This window comes from Argopecten irradians, chromosome 14 (assembly GCF_041381155.1).
Source record: "Argopecten irradians isolate NY chromosome 14, Ai_NY, whole genome shotgun sequence".
Taxonomy (NCBI): Eukaryota; Metazoa; Mollusca; class Bivalvia; order Pectinida; family Pectinidae; genus Argopecten; species Argopecten irradians.
In genome coordinates, this window is record NC_091147.1 from 36892570 (window position 1) to 36913581 (window position 21012).

Here is a 21012-nt window from a genome sequence, read left to right on the forward strand (position 1 = left end):
TCAGACTGCTTCTGTGGGAGGCTGCGGTATATTTGTGTTGTGTCTCATTGTAGTAGTTGAACTCTTATAGTTTTATGGTGCTATCTCACTGAAAAACACTGAACCAGACACGAAAATAGCATACCCACACGGTCAGAGAACACTGAAAACAGACACGAAAATAGCATACCCACACGGTCAGAGAACACTGAAAACAGACAAACCAGTCGTCTCACTCCCTTTATTCTAAATGCTACGAAGGAGCATAAATTACCACTTTATAGAACATCGTGTTGTGTCTCGACCTGGGAACAAAACATCACCAAAATTAGTAAACAGACACCATTTATTATCACACAATAGGGGCAGTAGGTACAATTCTAAAACACAACATTGATTCCAAAAGAAATGCTTGTAAAACAAACCTCATTAGTAAGAACTTTATCAAACCAATTTATACACTAATTCTTTGAAGTCGCCATTCCCTAAATAAATGGTATGTCAAACGAACTTTATTGGTAAGTACGTTTTCAAACCAAATTTTGTAATAATGTAGTAATTACAATAATGTAATTCTTCGAATAAAGTCGCCATTCCCAAACTAAATTGTATGTCAATCAAACTTCATTGGTAGTACGTTATCAAACCAAATATAAAATAATTCATTGAAGTCGCCATTCCCAAAAGAAATGGTATGTCAAACGAACGTCATTGGTTCGAACGTTATCAAGCAAAATATACAACCCTGTGTAGTTGTCACTCCCAAAAGAAATGTCAGCCCCCAAACTTCGTGTGACGTAGTTCTGACATGTACTCGCGCGCATGCTAGTAACGCTGTTGACACACACCCAGGTCCGTTCACCATACGCTCGTACATCGTGCGTTATGAGATATTCATATGGGAATATCCAGCGGTTGTTTGACTATCGTGATAATATATAAAGCCCGCTGTCCTTACCATGCTGTCATTCCAATAATGAGTGTGTACCTGTACCGTTCGTCTTTCATTTGATCCCTTTTTTATTATATTTCACAGCAGGCCTTTCGCTTTGGAATACAAAAAGATTTGACATCAGAAAGGTAAGCAATCGGAATGATTATTGTCTACTTTCCTACCATTTGTATTTTATGTGATGCCTTTTAGCTTGAAGTAAAAGTAATAATCATGACAATTTAAAATGCCATTAATATTTATTTTTATTTAATTTTGGTTGATCACAAAGAAATATAATTCTCATAAAATTTGCATTTTAATAATAAGACTTTTGGCATACACATTAAATTATATTTCAACTTATGATATCAAACGTGTTTGAGCAAGTTTTGATTCCTGTTCACATTTCTCGTTAATCCTAGAATCATTATTCATTGTTGTTCTCAAGTCTTCTCAAACATCAATGGAAATACGTCGTTCTCCGCAAATTATCAAATGTATTTAAGACCTATGATAACAAACATGTTTGAGTCAATTTTTATTCCCGTCGCACATATCTCGTTTTTTCCTAGAATCATTTGCATTTTATAAAAATAGAAATATAGAAAAAGAATCGAATCACATAAATTCTGAAAGCTAGATCGTAAAAATATGAATTCGTTGAAATTTGATTAATTAGCTTTAAATTAATATCGATAATTTGCGACATAAAGGAGGTCATTTTATGTCCATTCCATTCCTTAGACTTACGGATTGTTTTAACATAAAGAGAAAAAAAAACAGACATTAAATTGACAGAATTATTCTGTTTAAAACACGACAAATTAGAAATATACATGGTGTTACATATCTGTTCATTAGATACTGTAAATTTACGCTAATTACGCGACAGCTGTTTGATAGCGATTTTTCTCGTCGCTAAAGATTTTGTGTATATAGGATAATATGTTGCAAATTAAAGGTTAAAAGTTATATTGATGTCGAAAACAAAATTGTCGCGAAAAATTTGAAATTCAAATCGCGAAATTAAAAACTCACGAATATATTTACGTTTACAATACTAGTAGGTAAGTGGTTCAAAAGGTGGTCAGGCTATTCACAGTGTAACGACAATTATCAAATCAAGATAAATTTATTTCTTGTAATACAAATTCTACAAAATTTTATCAGAATCTTGAGAACTTCATTCTTTACTTACTTGCTGATTTTAGTGAAGATATACTCACAAATTTTGCAGTAAATGAGAAATGAAAATTCCACTTATCACGTGATTAAACTAGTCATGCTCTGAACAACCGGGCCCTGAATTTTGTCACTGCATCGATATCTGTTTTGATCCTAAACGTTAAGAAAATATTATTTCCTTTCCCTATTTAATTGGTCTTACGTTCTTTAAAAAGGTTGATAATCAGCATATCCTCTTCAATTTCGTTGGCGTTATAATTTTGGATAGCGCGGTCATTGGTGACCGACATGCTTATGTTTTAAATGGTGTAATCTAAATTATTAGTAATTTTAAAACTATGCATTTTTTTGGAAAAAAAGTATTTGTTTTGCCAATGTCTGCCCTTTATTAAAACTAATAATTAAATTTTTGGGAAGCTTTTGTGTCTGAACATCAATATTAAAGGTCAAGCCACTGGTGTATCTCCGAATTAAGAGCGCTCGTTGGCCCTAGCATCACAGACGTTCCAGGTTCGAACAGTGGGTTACGTACGATAAGATAATAGGCCAACATAGTCGCCTCCAATAACACGGATAGAGCTGTCCTTAACAGCTTAAGCTGTTGATTGGACTTAAAACAGAATTAAATCGAACAGGACACTGTCTCTACAAAGGTACTTGTTTTAGTTGACGACTCCACTTGTAAAATGATAATGTAAATATTGAAAAGGACAATAGGTCGTGTCTGATTTCATGAATAATACATGTATATCGGAATTGTCACATATCGTGTCTGATTTCGTGAATACCACACTCAGAAAGGAACTCTTGCTATCTTGTCTGATTTCGTGAATACCACACTCAGATAGGAACTCTTACTATCGTGTCTGATTTCGTGAATACCACACTCAGATCGGCACTCTTACTATCGTGTCTGATTTCGTGAATACCACACTCAGATAGGAACTCTTACTATCGTGTCTGATTTCGTGAATACCACACTCAGATAGGAACTCTTACTATCGTGTCTGATTTCGTGAATACCACACTCAGATAGGAACTCTTACTATCGTGTCTGATCGTGAATACCACACTCAGATAGGAACTCTTACTATCGTGTCTGATTTCGTGAATACCACACTCAGATAGGAACTCTTACTATCGTGTCTGATTTCGTGAATACCACACTCAGATAGGATCTCTTACTATCGTGTCTGATTTCGTGAATACCACACTCAGATAGGAACTCTTACTATCGTGTCTGATTTCGTGAATACCACACTCAGATAGGATCTCTTACTATCGTGTCTGATTTCGTGAATACCACACTCAGATAGGATCTCTTACTATCGTGTCTGATTTCGTGAATACCACACTCAGATAGGATCTCTTACTATCGTGTCTGATTTCGTGAATACCACACTCAGATAGGAACTCTTACTATCGTGTCTGATTTCGTGAATACCACACTCAGATAGGATCTCTTACATCGTGTCTGATTCGTGAATACCACACTCAGATAGGAACTCTTACTATCGTGTCTGATTTCGTGAATACCACACTCAGATAGGATCTCTTACCATCGTGTCTGATTTCGTGAATACCACACTCAGATAGGAACTCTTACTATCGTGTCTGATTTCGTGAATACCACACTCAGATAGGATCTCTTACATCGTGTCTGATTTCGTGAATACCACACTCAGATAGGACTCTTACTATCGTGTCTGATTTCGTGAATACCACACTCAGATAGGATCTCTTACTATCGTGTCTGATTTCGTGAATACCACACTCAGATAGGATCTCTTACTATCGTGTTGATTTCGTGAATACCACACTCAGATAGGATCTCTTACTATCGTGTCTGTTCGTGATACCACACTCAGATAGGATCTCTTACTATCGTGTCTGATTTCGTGAATACCACACTCAGATAGGATCTCTTACTATCGTGTCTGATTTCGTGAATACCACACTCAGATAGGATCTCTTACTATCGTGTCTGATTTCGTGAATACCACACTCAGATAGGATCTCTTACTATCGTGTCTGATTTCGTGAATACCACACTCAGATAGGATCTCTTACTATCGTGTCTGATTTCGTGAATACCACACTCAGATAGGATCTCTTACTATCGTGTCTGATTTCGTGAATACCACACTCAGATAGGATCTCTTACTATCGTGTCTGATTTCGTGAATACCACACTCAGATAGGAACTCTTACTATCGTGTCTGATTTCGTGAATACCACACTCAGATAGGATCTCTTACTATCGTGTCTGATTTCGTGAATACCACACTCAGATAGGAACTCTTACTATCGTGTCTGATTTCGTGAATACCACACTCAGATAGGATCTCTTACTATCGTGTCTGAATTCGTGAATACCACACTCAGATAGGAACTCTTACTATCGTGTCTGATTTCGTGAATACCACACTCAGATAGGATCTCTTACCATCGTGTCTGATTTCGTGAATACCACACTCAGATAGGAACTCTTACTATCGTGTCTGATTTCGTGAATACCACACTCAGATAGGATCTCTTACCATCGTGTCTGATTTCGTGAATACCACACTCAGATAGGATCTCTTACTATCGTGTCTGATTTCGTGAATACCACACTCAGATAGGATCTCTTACTATCGTGTCTGATTTCGTGAATACCACACTCAGATAGGATCTCTTACTATCGTGTCTCCAGATTTCGTGAATACCACACTCAGATAGGATCTCTTACTATCGTGTCTGATTTCGTGAATACCACACTCAGATAGGATCTCTTACTATCGTGTCTGATTTCGTGAATACCACACTCAGATAGGAACTCTTACTATCGTGTCTGATTTCGTGAATACCACACTCAGATAGGATCTCTTACTATCGTGTCTGATTTCGTGAATACCACACTCAGATAGGAACTCTTACTATTATGTCTGATTTCGTGAATACCACACTCAGATAGGATCTCTTACTATCGTGTCTGATTTCGTGAATACCACACTCAGATAGGAACTCTTACTATCGTGTCTGATTTCGTGAATACCACACTCAGATAGGAACTCTTACTATCTTGTCTGATTTCGTGAATACCACACTCAGATAGGAACTCTTACTATCGTGTCTGATTTCGTGAATACCACACTCAGATAGGATCTGTTGATTTCGTGAATACACACTCAGATAGGATCTCTTACTATCGTGTCTGATTTCGTGAATACCACACTCAGATAGGACCTTACATCGTGTCTGTTTCGTGAATACCACACTCAGATAGGATCTCTTACTATCGTGTCTGATTTCGTGAATACCACACTCAGATAGGAACTCTTACTATCGTGTCTGATTTCGTGATACCACACTCAGATAGGATCTCTTACTATCGGTCTGATTCGTAATACCACACTCAGATAGGACTCTTACTATCGTATCTGATTTCGTGAATTCACACTCAGATAGGATCTCTTACTATCGTGTCTGATTTCGTGAATACCACACTCAGATAGGATCTCTTACTATCGTGTCTGATTTCGTGAATACCACACTCAGATAGGATCTCTTACTATCGTGTCTGATTTCGTGAATACCACACTCAGATAGGATCTCTTACTATCGTGTCTGATTTCGTGAATACCACACTCAGATAGGATCTCTTACTATCGATCTGATTTCGTGAATACACCTCAGATAGGTCTCTTACTATCGTGTCTGATTTCGTGAATACACACTCAGATAGGATCTCTTACTATCGTGTCTGATTTCGTGAATACTAATTGTTTTCACACTCAGATAGGATCTCTTACTATCGTGTCTGATTTCGTGAATACCACACTCAGATAGGATCTCTTACTATCGTGTCTGATTTCGTGAATACCACACTCAGATAGGATCTCTTACTATCGTGTCTGATTTCGTGAATACCACACTCAGATAGGATCTCTTACTATCGTGTCTGATTTCGTGAATACCACACTCAGATAGGACTCTTATATCGTGTCTGATTTCGTGAATCCACACTCAGATAGGATCTCTTACTATCGTCTGATTCGTAATCCACCTAGATAGATCTCTACTATCGTCTGTTCGTGAATACCATATGGACCCTCTTGCTATATCTTGTCCCTCTTGGATATATCTGTGTCCCTCTTGGATATATCTGTTCCCTCTTGGCATATCATAGTCGAAATTCCTACATGTATAGGTGGAAAAAGAAAGTGCCACTTTTATATGGTTTATGAAATACCCTACACATTACAACATTGTTTCCAGCGTACATGTATACTGTATCGCCCTCTGCCTTATGTATATATCTCCCCTAAAAACTATTACCAGATCTTTGGAAAAATTCGGTTTCTACGTTGTTTACGGAAAACAGCATTAACCATCTCTCTATAAAAAATTTCTAAATGGGCTAATTGTTTTCAAGCGTTCAAGGTTATTTGCAGGCTAAAAATGTAGCATTGGTAAACTTACATGTGTATGAATATATCTGTGTCCCTCTTTGATATATCTGTGTCCCTCTTGGATATATCTGTGTCCCTCTTGGATATATCTGTTCCCTCTTGGATATATCTGTGTCCCTCTTGAATATATCTGTGTCCCTCTTGGCTATATCTGTGTCCCTCTTGGATATATCTGTGTCCCTCTTGGATATATCTGTTCCCTCTTGGCTATATATGTGTTCCTCTTGGATATATCTGTATCCCTCTTGGATATATCGGTGTCCCTCTTGGATATATCTGTGTCCCTCTTGGATATATCTGTTCCCTCTTGGATATATCTGTATCCCTCTTGGATATATCTGTGTCCCTCTTGGATATATCTGTGTCCCTCTTGGATATATCTGTGTCCCTCTTGGATATATCTGTGTCCCTCTTGGATATATCTGTGTCCCTCTTGGATATATCTGTGTCCCTCTTGGATATATCTGTGTCCCTCTTGGATATATCTGTTCCCTCTTGGATATATCTGTATCCCTCTTGGATATATCTGTGTCCCTCTTGGATATATCTGTTCCCTCTTGGATATATCTGTGTCCCTCTTGGATATATCTGTGTCCCTCTTGGATATATCTGTGTCCCTCTTGGATATATCTGTGTCCCTCTTGGATATATCTGTGTCCCTCTTGGATATATCTGTGTCCCTCTTGGATATATCTGTGTCCCTCTTGGATATATCTGTGTCCCTCTTGGATATATCTGTGTCCCTCTTGGATATATCTGTGTCCCTCTTGGATATATCTGTGTCCCTCTTGGATATATCTGTGTCCCTCTTGGATATATCTGTGTCCCTCTTGGATATATCTGTTCCCTCTTGGATATATCTGTATCCCTCTTGGATATATCTGTGTCCCTCTTGGATATATCTGTTCCCTCTTGGATATATCTGTGTCCCTCTTGAATATATCTGTGTCCCTCTTGGCTATATCTGTGTCCCTCTTGGATATATCTGTGTCCCTCTTGGATATATCTGTGTTCCTCTTGGCTATATCTGTGTCCCTCTTGGATATATCTGTGTCCCTCTTGGATATATCTGTTCCCTCTTGGATATATCTGTATCCCTCTTGGATTTATCTGTGTCCCTCTTGGATATATCTGTTCCCTCTTGGATATATCTGTGTCCCTCTTGAATATATCTGTGTCCCTCTTGGCTATATCTGTGTCCCTCTTGGATATATCTGTGTCCCTCTTGGATATATCTGTGTCCCTCTTGGCTATATATGTGTTCCTCTTGGATATATCTGTGTCCCTCTTGGATATATCTGTGTCCCTCTTGGATATATCTGTGTCCCTCTTGGATATATCTGTGTCCCTCTTGGATATATCTGTGTCCCTCTTGGATATATCTGTGTCCCTCTTGGATATATCTGTGTCCCTCTTGAATATATCTGTGTCCCTCTTGGCTATATCTGTGTCCCTCTTGGATATATCTGTGTTCCTCTTGGCTATATCTGTGTCCCTCTTGGATATATCTGTGTCCCTCTTGGATATATCTGTGTCCCTCTTGGATATATCTGTGTCCCTCTTGGATATATCTGTGTCCCTCTTGGATATATCTGTGTCCCTCTTGCTGATATATCTGTGTCCCTCTTGGCTATATCTGTGTCCTCTTGGCTATATCTGTGTTCCTCTTGGCTATATCTGTGTCCTCTTGGTATATCTGTGTCCCTCTTGGCTATATCTGTATCCCTCTTGGATATATCTGTTCCCTCTTGGATATATCTGTGTCCCTCTTGGATATATCGGTGTCCCTCTTGGATATATCTGTGTTCCTCTTGGCTATATCTGTGTCCCTCTTGGATATATCTGTATCCCTCTTGGATATATCTGTGTCCCTCTTGGATATATCTGTTCCCTCTTGGATATATCTGTGTCCCTCTTGAATATATCTGTGTCCCTCTTGGCTATATCTGTGTCCCTCTTGGATATATCTGTGTCCCTCTTGAATATATCTGTGTCCCTCTTGGATATATCTGTGTCCCTCTTGGATATATCTGTGTCCCTCTTGGCTATATCTGTGTCCCTCTTGGATATATCTGTGTCCCTCTTGGCTATATCTGTGTCCCTCTTGGATATATCTGTGTCCCTCTTGGATATATCTGTGTCCCTCTTGGCTATATATGTGTTCCTCTTGGATATATCTGTATCCCTCTTGGATATATCGGTGTCCCTCTTGGATATATCTGTGTCCCTCTTGGATATATCTGTTCCCTCTTGGATATATCTGTATTCCTCTTGGATATATCTGTGTCCCTCTTGGATATATCTGTTCCCTCTTGGATATATCTGTGTCCCTCTTGGATATATCTGTGTCCCTCTTGGCTATATCTGTGTCCCTCTTGTCCCTCTTGGATATATCTGTGTCCCTCTTGGATATATCTGTGTCCCTCTTGGATATATCTGTGTCCCTCTTGGATATATCTGTGTCCCTCTTGGCTATATCTGTGTTCCTCTTGGCTATATCTGTGTCCCTCTTGGATATATCTGTGTCCCTCTTGGATATATCTGTGTCCCTCTTGGATATATCTGTGTCCCTCTTGAATATATCTGTGTCCCTCTTGGCTATATCTGTGTCCCTCTTGGATATATCTGTGTCCCTCTTGGCTATATCTGTGTCCCTCTTGGATATATCTGTGTCCCTCTTGGCTATATCTGTGTCCCTCTTGGCTATATCTGTGTTCCTCTTGGATATATCTGTGTCCCTCTTGGATATATCTGTGTCCCTCTTGGCTATATCTGTGTCCCTCTTCATATAATTGTATTTTTAAAAACTTTCTTTATAGTTCTTAGTGGACACTGTCTTTATTTACATAGCATGATAACCCGTGGGCTACCTGTGGGTATTTGAGTATCTGGAAGAACGGATTATCAGCAAATACGGGTTACCTGAAAGGTTGGGTTATCAGCAAGTACGGGTTTGCTGAACGTGTGGGTTATCTGGAAGTGTGGGTTATCTGAAAGTGCTGGTTACCTGAAAGTATTGGTTACCCAAAAATGTTGGTTATCTGAAAGTTCTGGTTACCTAAAAGTTAGGGTTACCTGAAAGTGGTGGTTTCCTGAAAGTGGTGGTTTTCTGAAAGTGTAGGTTACCTGAAAGTGTGGGTTATCTGAAAGTACGGGTTACCTGAAAGTGCTGGTTACATTTTACCTGAAAGTGTGGGTTACCTGAATGTGTTGGTTACCTGAAAGTGTGGGTTATATGAAAGTGCGGGTTACCTAAAAGTGTTGGTTACCTGAAAGTGTGGGTTACCTGAAAGTGCAGGTTATCTGAAAGTGTGGGTTACCTGAATGTTACCTGAAAATGCGAATTATCAGCAAGTGTTGATATACTATGTTCCTTGCCTACAATACATTGCACTGTTCATGCATTTCGCTTCTATTCTTAACATAAATCCTATTGCGAAAGACATGACCTAGTGACGATTGTCATTTATAAAAATTATGTTTATGAAATAAGCCTTCAATATAGAAATAATCATAAAGCTACTAATAAGATCAGGCTAATGTATGCCCCTAATTGCTTGTTTCTCCCTTGAAATTAATATCCAAATGCTAATCAAAAGGATCGGACAAAACAATAACAGTGGGGATTTTACAGGCATAGTACTAATGACTCCAGGGAAATGTACATATTTTACATATGATATTCGACTTAATTTTTTTTGATGACGTACATTGTATCTGCATCGCAAGTCAATATTTTTTCTCCTCATTGCTTTCGAAATCAATAATTGAAATCGCTAAAACATGTATTAAATGCAGCCAAATCTATCCAATTGTAAGGGGGGATCTAGGGTCTGGCCTCTTGGCGAGACACACCAAAGTCTATAAAAGTGGTAATCTCTGCTCCTGCTTAGCGCTATGCGTAAAGGAAGTGAGACGACTGGTTTGCCCATTACCAGTTTAATGTGATATGAAGGGATGTGTTTGTTCAGAGTCTTCGGCAGTATGTTTCATTATAAAGAGGGGAAGAGTTCTTTTAGGACACAGAGACACAATATAATAAATACTGCAGCCTCCGAAGACAGTCACTCATTGCACACCTGGAAGGACGTCCTTAAATAACCCTGTCTGTTGATAGGATAAACCCACCCTTAAGATATACTGTAGAAATAAAAGCTTGATATGACAAAATCTGATTAACAAACAGATCCTTATTACCATTATGTTTGATTAGAGGATCTGACAACATCCCATTAGGGGTCACGTCACGACCCCTCATGGGATGTTATCAGATCCTCTATTGAACGGAGTAGTTATAAGGATCTGTAATTTAATAAGATTGGTTATGACAGGTCTAACAGTTTTCATCATGTGCCTCTACATTACTCTAAGTGTCAGCATTAACCAGTTCGAAAGATGTGAATCGAATATGTCTCGCCGTGGAGAACGAGCATCTGTTTTAAATTCGGATTTCAAAGAAAATAATTCGGTTCAACATTCATTAAAGTTTGCACATATATCGGGAACAAACCATTTCTAATGGAAGCGAGATTAGTTAGTTTTACTGTGAGATGCCGGAAAAGCTCACTGTGGTGAAATGTGTGGGAAATTCAAAGTAGCTTGTTCCCCACCATTACAAATTGTAGTTGGACGTCTGGTATGTCGAAGCCAGGCCCTTACCAGTGGAGTAAAGCAACATTTGTCTAAAACTACTCAAATCCTCATACAGTAGTGTGTTTACCTGATAAGGTGCATGCTCCTATCTGAAAAAAATTCTTCAACTCCTCGGTGGTTATGCATTACATTTGTATAACTTACGTGACATTAGATCGGGTGTATGTACAGCGCACATATTGGATCTACTTAACCGTAATGCTATACGATTTGGAAATTCAACAGTATCAATTAAAATACTTATAATAATGTAATAATGTCCTAGAAGTTGTCAATAATTGTCAATATTTTTAGTAATATGTTTCATAAGGAATGTAGAACAACGCATATATGCCATATAATGTTACATTGTTGTGTTACATAATTAACCTCACTGAATTGTCCCTTTAAAAACTCAGTCATGTTATTTCTATTCAGTTCCCGATTCCGAGTTTAACTCAGATAATACATGTATGTATGGTGCAGTATATTGCTGCTGCCCTACAAATACGACTTGGGTTTGTACCTGTTGACCCCATCCCCTCTTCATGACGGTAAAAAGGCAATAAAATGCGGGATTTGTTCTCTTCTTTTAACGTCTCCCTTGATATTACTATACCTTTCGCCTTCGCGCATCTGAGAAAGCGTTGTATTTTTCCCCTGGCAGAGAAACTATTGTCTATAAGACTACTAGCTAGCTTCAACTCCTGTTTAGCGCTTACAAAAACGAGGTGGGACGACTTGTTCGCCATTTGTCAGTATAGTGTGATATGGTAGTGTCAGTGGGATAGCGCTGTAAAATAGTCAATAATTCCACTATTACAAAAAGACAACACGAATGTACCGAAACATTTCATTCATATACGGACCCATTACAATACATATTGCATAAGTCATTCTTAATCGACATTAAGTGTTAGAATGTCGTTCATAACCCATATATACATATAAATATTGTACATTACAAACATAAGATACATAGCTTTACCGGTTTATTATTTCACTGTTGGATATATTCAGCTCTATACTAAAACATGTATCTCATTTTGACGGCTTGATAATGGATGCTGGTAAAACATTGTTCAAAGTTCTTAATTTTTACCTCTGCGCCTATTAGTTTATTTTATCTCTGTTAAACCTAGCAATCTACAAGATCCTCTCACTGAAGTCATTTGCTCCTTTACACTGCCTATTTGTTCTGATATTGAGTAGTACTTGTCTTTGATTTGTGACATGAGCTTCCAGTCGGCAGTATGAAATGCCCATTAAGTGACACTTACTTTATTAAACGGGTGTAAATTTATTACTTGTACCAGGTGTCTAATTACGACACCAGAGGTTCAACGTCGAGTTCGCCATCATGGCTCTCATATGAATCAATGACTAAACTATCAAGCCGAGGCCCAACTGCACCCTAGGGAGATCCTACACCGTTACACTAGCGATATACAAGTGGGTCTCTGATAATAAATTCTCCACCGTTCCCATGGTTCAACTTAATGTTTGCCTAACCTTACCAGGCTAAAAGACGATACAAAAGGTGTAACTTTCACGTATGTGTTACCATGATGTCGTTGATAGGGTTTCGTGGAGGTGTAGGGACCATAAACTTCACATTTATGTTAAATGAGCTGAAATCAGTTATATTTTATGAGGCTTTCATGGTTATATCAGCTATTAATTGCTGACCAAATCCTCTGAACAGGGCCCGTTATCCGATAATTGTTATCATGTTGTTTACCGTACACTTGTGATCCTGATCGTTGATATGTATCATTTAGAATTGTCGAAATTTACAATGACTAATCGACCAAAAAATGATTTAATTATGACTTTGAAATTTTAAACTTTGAATGATATCAGCGTTACGCAAGTCGTGTATTTGAATTCAGATGTCTGCCGTTACCTTTCATAACAGGACTAGTGATAACTCAGTAACTAGAAACTGTCATTTTCATTCTGTTTTCCTCGATTTTCGAAAATAACTCGAAGCGTTTTTAACAAAAGGACTCAATTTAGCAAATGTCGAGAAAAAAATTGAAAGATTAAAATCGATCGAAAGGAAAAAAAAGGATAGGAACACAAAATAAATCCGTGTCGGTGAGTATGCCGTGGGTCACATCAGTTTCAATGCTTACTTACCTTGTAAAAAGATGAAGAAAAATATAAGATTTATACAATCTTAAATGATGTTCGAGCCACACAAGACCAGAATTTTAATTCAGATGTCTGCTATCAACTTCCATGACAGAACAAATGAAAACTCATAAAATAAACGAAAAGAAAAATGATTTTTTTTTGTCAAGCGCACTTAAAGTACAAGATAATGTGAACTCATCATGTGAATGTCTTGTGAACAGACAAAGAGGGCAAACGTCATGATTATTAACCAAAGATGATTCGCGGATTTTTTGTTCCCGTAGTGACCCTGTGTTCGTGAGAATTATGGGTCAGCTCACAATATTCCTTCGTATATTGAAACTGCCATGTCCAATTGTCCTCGCCTGTCACATTGTCTGGCCTACCGTGAAGGTACGGTGATTGACAATATATTATTATACTTACAAACATAACACTTGGGTTAGCAAACAAACTAAAAATACTATCAGTTTCGCACTATGATTCACATAAAATGTCGATGTCGTCGCTCTGTGTTTTGTCATATGTTCCAGCATTTTATATAAAAAAACCTTTGTCAACTCAATACAAAATTATTATTTATCGCTTTTTACGAAATGGCTGCTTTACAAATATACATATAACTCAATAGTTGACTACGTCAGTCGAGCGCGGATATAAAAATCAATTCAGGTCATATAAAAATTAAAAAAACATTCTTCAAAACTAAATAACAAAAACAGCAGTTGAACAAATATTTGTCGTATTCAATTTCAAATAAAACAGAATATATTCGCATTCAAATTAAGTGACTTAAAGTGTATACTGTAGTCATGGATATTTTCGTGAGTGCTTAATTTTGCGGTTTGCCTAATAAGACTTCCGCGGCGTTGTTCGCTATGTATACACTTTCATATTATAAAGTTCAAGTAAAAAAAAAAAGAATCTTACGCGAATAGGGAAATTTCGCGATCAAGCGACCTTCGCGTAGTTAGCGTAAATTTCCTCCTCGCGTAAATTCCCACGATCACAGTATTCACTTAGCTCATCTCTAAAATTGGTATGCTATATTTTAGAAAAGTCTTGATATGACCAACAGCAAAGGACTTGTTTTAGATAATAAACAAGATTCCTTTTGACGTATCTAATTTAGTTGTGATCTTCTAACCCATCTCTCGTGAAAACTTTCAAAGATCCCACCATAATGTATATGTCAACATTTGCAATTTAATATATTAACCGAATATATCGGGAAATGAATATTTATGTTATACAAGTCTCGCATTGTTAGCCTCCAGTGCTTTGGTACTCAGCATCATTTTAAGAATGCATATCCAACTGTATTGTAGGGGTCGCGGTGGAAGAGTAGTTAAAATGTTCCGACATATTACCACATTTCCTCCACCTCTGGGATGCAAGTACCAATCCCATGTGGGGCAGTTCCAAGGTACTGACCGCTGGTCAGTAGTTTTTCTCCGGGTTTGCCGGCTTTCTTCCACCAAGAAACCTGGAACGTCCTTTTATGACCCCGGCTGTTAATAGGACGTTTAACTAACAAAACCTAAACCTGTATAGTAAAAGTCAAGAAACACATGATACACTTGTGTCCAGAAAATTCTAGTATGGTCAGTATTACAACTGTAGAGCAAGATATTAGATTAACCTATATCTCACGTATATGATTGTTATAAAATATTATTTTAGCAATGCTCAAGGATTATCAACACCATAACTCTGACCAATTTACCATCTGGTGGTCCGTTCTTACTCGTCTTACCGTAGACATGATTAGAACTCAGTTCGGTTTACATATCAGGTAATCCATATAGATTTCCCTTAGGATAACTGATTGCTGATAGGTTTAACAATGTCTCAGCTTATTTTTACTTTATATCATCTATTGGTATCACCTTATATGTTATTCTATATCATGTAAGACATCACAGGAAATAAATCGCATTGTTAGCATATGTAGGAAAACAGGGGGAAATATACATAGGTTACCTGTCGAGTGTCCAACCAGGAATCGAACCTGGGTCTCCGATGTGAAAAACTACGGCTATAGCGACTGAGCCAAAGAAGCATGCTCCATCAGCTGAGTAACAGAGACCGTATTTAACACTCTATACCAGATCTCACCGATCCGCTCCTTTTACACATACAAACTTTCTTTTTATTGACAGGAAGCATTTATCTAAAATTATAAGACTCTTTCATATACGTCTATAAAGGACAGTGATATTCTAGCCGAGGGTCACAAAATTTCGTAAAACTCTAAGATTGCCAAGCTTATTTCCCTCATCATTCGACGTTTTATTGCAATTGAATTATGCTATCCTGCTATTTTCAAATAAAAACCGAAACTGAAAGTAAATTCTCCATACATGAAAATTGCGTGATTATATTAACGCATATTCCATTGTTTACATATAGATATTTACAGTAAAACCAACCTAGTTTCTGTAAAATTGTTAAAGTTTTACGGAGAACATAGTAATTTTGGTAACGCAGTGACGTCACAAGGCTGTAGGGCATGAGTAGTATGGGAGAAAAAACAAAGAATACATGTATTGTTTTCACACGAGATTTAACTATTTAACTACACATGTCTGCTAAACAACTCCCACTTTACAAAAAGTTGGGGGAAACATATACATTTGTATGCACCATATATGACATACCAATAAGTTTTAATATTGTATCAGAAATAGAATTACCCAAAATTTAAAGATGGGATGTTGGGTTTCAGCTGCATTTTGCTTTTTTCAGAACAGGGGCAATTTCGAGTTATAACTGGAGAACCGAATTCCTATTTTGTTATAATTCTGAATATCCAAATTACATTTATGGTTTCTTCATAGATTTTATTCAATGGACTTGTGGAAAATAACACAGTTTAAAACATGATTATATGGCGAAACACATTACAGTCAAAATTGGAAACACTACACCATAATAGCACTTTTAAAACTCGGTCTCGGGGATATATATAACAGAACACCAGTGTAATAAATAATATGACATGGTTTTATTGAATAAGAAAACACGGAAATCATGATAATATATACATCGAGACGATATTCATAAAATCCCATAGAATGGACGTATTTAGATACGTTTAATGTCATAACTACAACAACCTTCATTTCGAAGAATTTTACGTTAAATATATTTCAAAAATCTAGCGGATTACGTCGACAGAAAACGACGGCTTCCGCTGGAATTTTGCAAGCATGACGTCAAGCCATGGCGTCACAATATGCATACCAATGAAAACCGTTCAAGATTATATTGTACAAGAAACATATGCAAAAATATAACATGGGCAAAGTCTCATGATATCAGGGATATTAAGTGGAAAAATGTGATAAAAGACTTAAAGATTAGAACATTAACATAAATTATTACAATACAGTATGCCTCTGGTAATCCGAACACTCCAATTCAAACCGTCCGGATTGCGAAATTTTCGGTCTGCCGAATTTTATTTACTTAAACAAGGATAAAATCCATTTCTGATATTACAATCCGGATTAAGAGTTTTCAGGACTATCCACTGTACCAAGCCCAACTGCCAAAGTAAGATTTATAAATATCCGGTGTATATGTAATTGCTATTGTACGTACTGCGTGTCATCAATCGTGAACATCCTCTATAAATAGACTCTATCACCCTCGCGGGTATTTAGTGCTACAAAGAATAATAAATACATGTGTGAATTGTAAGCTTTGTGAATCGAAGCAAAACCCCGAACATAAAGTACAGCTAGATAAACTAAAAGGCGACAGCGTGACTCTCACTGTAGGAACGTGACACAATGCCCCACCCCCGGGGGATCACGGATCCCCGGGTAATCAGTGTTGGCAAACTAAGGTTTTTATCACGCTTATTTGGTGACATTGGATCTTTGTTTCATTTCTCTTCTCGTATTGAAATAATTAATGAAACGTCAGCTTAGTAAATAACAGTTAATTCGTTTGATCACAGTGATTCCGTTCTACCTACGTCCACTGGAAACGTATTGTGAGGTTTTTACCAACAAAGTACTGTTTTAGTATTTCTCACATCAGTATTATTTTTGATAGATATCTAACAGCATTACTTGGTGACAGAGCAATAGATTAAAAAATAACTTTAAAAATGTATTTGAAAGCAACGATAGATGTTCTATTTATAAGTTAACATCAAATCAAAATATCAAATGGCCGAGACATATTATAGTCTATAAACAATCGACTGGTTTGCCCTTGTCAGTATAATGTCAGTAAAATGAATATAGTTCAACTAATAAATTACAATCACGACAAGAACATACCTCAGCTCCCCAAATCATATAAATATTCACACATGCAACGTAATTAAATTGTCTTAGATGTTAACCATCATGGAGAATGTTGACGGAGCCGTAAGGGGGTAATGTCTATGTAGCCTTGAATTAGGAGGCGTTGTGACGGCGCCGGGGGAGTTTGTAGTAAGGGAATTATCATTCACTGAGTATATGTCCATGGTAACCCACTTTACACAATCAGGGCCCGCCACCATAACACTTGATCAGACAGATATAATTATCTAATCAATTGTAATAGCTTTCTATCTAGTTAATAATAAATCATGTGGTTGGTCAGCCATATATTTCTTCATCCCTACAATTATCTTACAAATTTTAGATGTTTCAATATCGGCGTCAAATGGAAACAACACAACCTTTTCAACATTGTCAGTTAAATTCCATTTATCAGTATATTGAGATACGTAAGGAGTCTGATATTTTTCTGAAAACCCTCTGTCTCAGCCAATAATATTATATCATATCTGTATACATTAACATAATTAAATGTTTGAAGAGTCATAGATGGAGAATTAACTGATAGAAAATGTATTTCACAATAATGACATAAAGGGAAGTAAAATCGGTGATATTTTTCGGCTTAGAACAATCCATTCGTACAGCAGAATTCCAATACAGAATTATGATAAAACATGTTAAACATTGTCTTTTTTCTATCGGTTTTAGTTATGTATGGAATCATCACTATCTGTATAGTCATAAGCATATTATGTTTGATAGAGTAACGACTCCTTCATTAGTTTTGTATTTTCTTTTATTGTATTTTTTGTTTGTTAATATTTTTATTTATTTATTTATTTATTGGAAGGGAGTATTCTTTCTGTATTTTTTAAATTATTTATTTACTGAATGGGGAGTGTTCTTAAAATGATCATTTAAGAAATGTTTGTTTGTGTAACAGAAACCAATTACTCAGCTGGAAGGTTAGTTAATTAGCTGTGTTAACGGTGAGTTAATGACATAATAATTGACATTCATATCAACCTGGATGTACGAGTAATTCCATAATCTCATTTGGCAATGTTTTACATGCTACTTAATGGAAATTAAGAATTTTTATTGGTACTATTTACTTTTTATACCCAAAGATGTCGTTTTAAATTCCCCACTTTTAATAACAAATAAAATTGAGCATTATCATTAATCTTTTCTTTCTCATTGACTTTTTAATGCTAGTCATAATGTATTTTAACATCCGCCTTCATGTACACGTAGTACCATGATCTCAATTTAATACAGTGTAATCCCTCGAACTCGAACTCGTTTTTCCTAGAACACCCTCATTCGTCGAACATATTGCACGGTCCCGAATATTTTTTTGTATATTTCATGTAAGAAAATCCTGCCTGGCTCGAATCTCTCTTCGTCGAATACTCCTTATTTTCTTAGCAAACTTAATATATCCCCTTTCCATTTAGATGTCATTAACATGACTTGTTTATCATATTTGATATTATAGTTTTGACTAGATGACTCGAATACAAAACCTCGTATTCCTCGATCTATTACATGTAACCAGGTCCCCTGCAGTTCGAGTAAAGTTTTTTTTTTGCTGATATTAGACCTTTGTGCGTTCAGGTTTTATTTCCATGATGAAACACTGGGTAAATGTACTAAACCCATTTGTTCAAACTAGTATTGATTAATGCAGCTGTCTAACAATGATTGTTTTTCTATGTTGCAGAAATGATACGATCCCTAACACTAGTTGTTCTCCTTGTTGGGACTTGTCTTGCCTTCCCGCCATTCAGTAGAGGCTCCTACACGCTCAAAGTGAGCGGAGAACGTAACGGATATGACAATGCTGCTGCGCAAAATACAGAAAACGCTGACGCACTTAGTCTTGGTGATGTTATGCTGCAAACCATTGGCGCCAACCAAGGAACGAACGTTGTGGTCAGTGACAGGTATGAATATACAACAAACCCTTCTGATGTAGATTGGGATCTGTTCAGGGGCGGACTACTTTCACAGCCGTCAGGATTACTACAACAGTGTATGTCGCTCTCTTCCACCGGTATGCATCAGCTGCTATACTGTATCAAGCTTCTATCGGATAAGGATCAACTACAGCAGACGAGCATTCAAACAAAACGAGGACCGCTTAAACTCAACCCAACGGGATGGAAACGCAAAAAGAGGAGTACAAACGATCAAGTTCAAAGAGAATTGGAAAACATCAGGATCCAATCAATGTTAAATCAGTTGCTACAAAAAAGACAAAATGCCAATCCTCGTTTTAACCCTACTGGCTGGTAGTCAGACTTAAGCGGAACGGAATCCTCTGTGAATTCGTCATCTCTTTGCATTCTCTCTTTTTTCTCTGTTTCTGTTTTCAATAAATGGGTAAACAAAGTATCGTTAATTGTGAGTCATTTCTTCATTTGTCATTTTTACAAGAAGGAACCTTTAAAGGAATTCGTCGATATCATGCCAGTTACTATGTACCTTTACATTATAGCCATATATTGCATGATTAAGATATGATTACGTTTTTGTTTATCTTAAATATGTAGGCCATGTAAACATCACCTGGACTGTCAGAACTAGGTACATTTGCTGTATATTGAGTTTATGTACCATTTTGTTAGTCCTCTCTCTTAACAATGTAACTTTACATTAGTCGCCGAGATCATATAAAAACTAGCAGCCAGCTGAATACTCGTGTTAAGCGTCATACTATTCTGCATTTGCAAATTACAGAGTTATCTACCCTTGCCGGTAGGTATTGATTGTAACGTCACGTGTTTCTGGGTGTTACGTCATACTTTTAGGGAAAACGACCTTAATTTCGAATAAAACATAAAATAAAATAGTTCAAATGACGTCAAAATGGAAACCTATTCGCAAGGGAAGCAACTCATTAAGAAAAACGAATATACATAACCGGCCTACTATACCTTTCGGCCGGGTACGAATTGGTCACTATGTGTCGTAGTGGAGCACTGCCTCCGAAAATCACTCGGGCATAGTTTTCTATACTTTTTTGTAGGTTTCCAATTATTTTATGCGTATACATGCATTTACATATTATTTTTGTCCAAAACAAACGTAACTACCATTCTTAATATCTACCGTACCGCTCAAAAGACGTCAGATTCACAATTTGTGGGCTTGCTGTATAAATTCTCTTCAGAAAGACCTTCATATGTATTGAAGAATATTTAAAAATAATGCCTCGATGAGAATTCGATATTTTATGTGGTTCAGTTTTATTGCTTAGTAGGTAAGCGATATCAAACAAGTACGATAAATACGCAATAATACGCGAAAACCGCAAAAATATCATCACCGCGAAAATAACCGGCTATGCGGTATATTGTACATTTCTTTAATATCACTTTAGGTTTCCATTATGATT

At 37.0% G+C, this 21012-nt stretch overlaps 1 protein-coding gene across 1 annotated transcript; it reads left to right on the top strand.

The window, feature by feature from the left end:
• Nucleotides 1-841: 841 nt before the first annotated feature.
• On the top strand, nt 842-20016 carry LOC138307783 (uncharacterized). The gene is made up of 2 exons (XM_069248667.1): nt 842-1059; nt 19336-20016. Exon 2 carries the CDS (start codon nt 19338-19340, stop codon nt 19908-19910), a length of 573 nt encoding a protein of 190 aa, XP_069104768.1. The 5' UTR covers nt 842-1059; nt 19336-19337; the 3' UTR covers nt 19911-20016.
• Nucleotides 20017-21012: the final 996 nt, after the last annotated feature.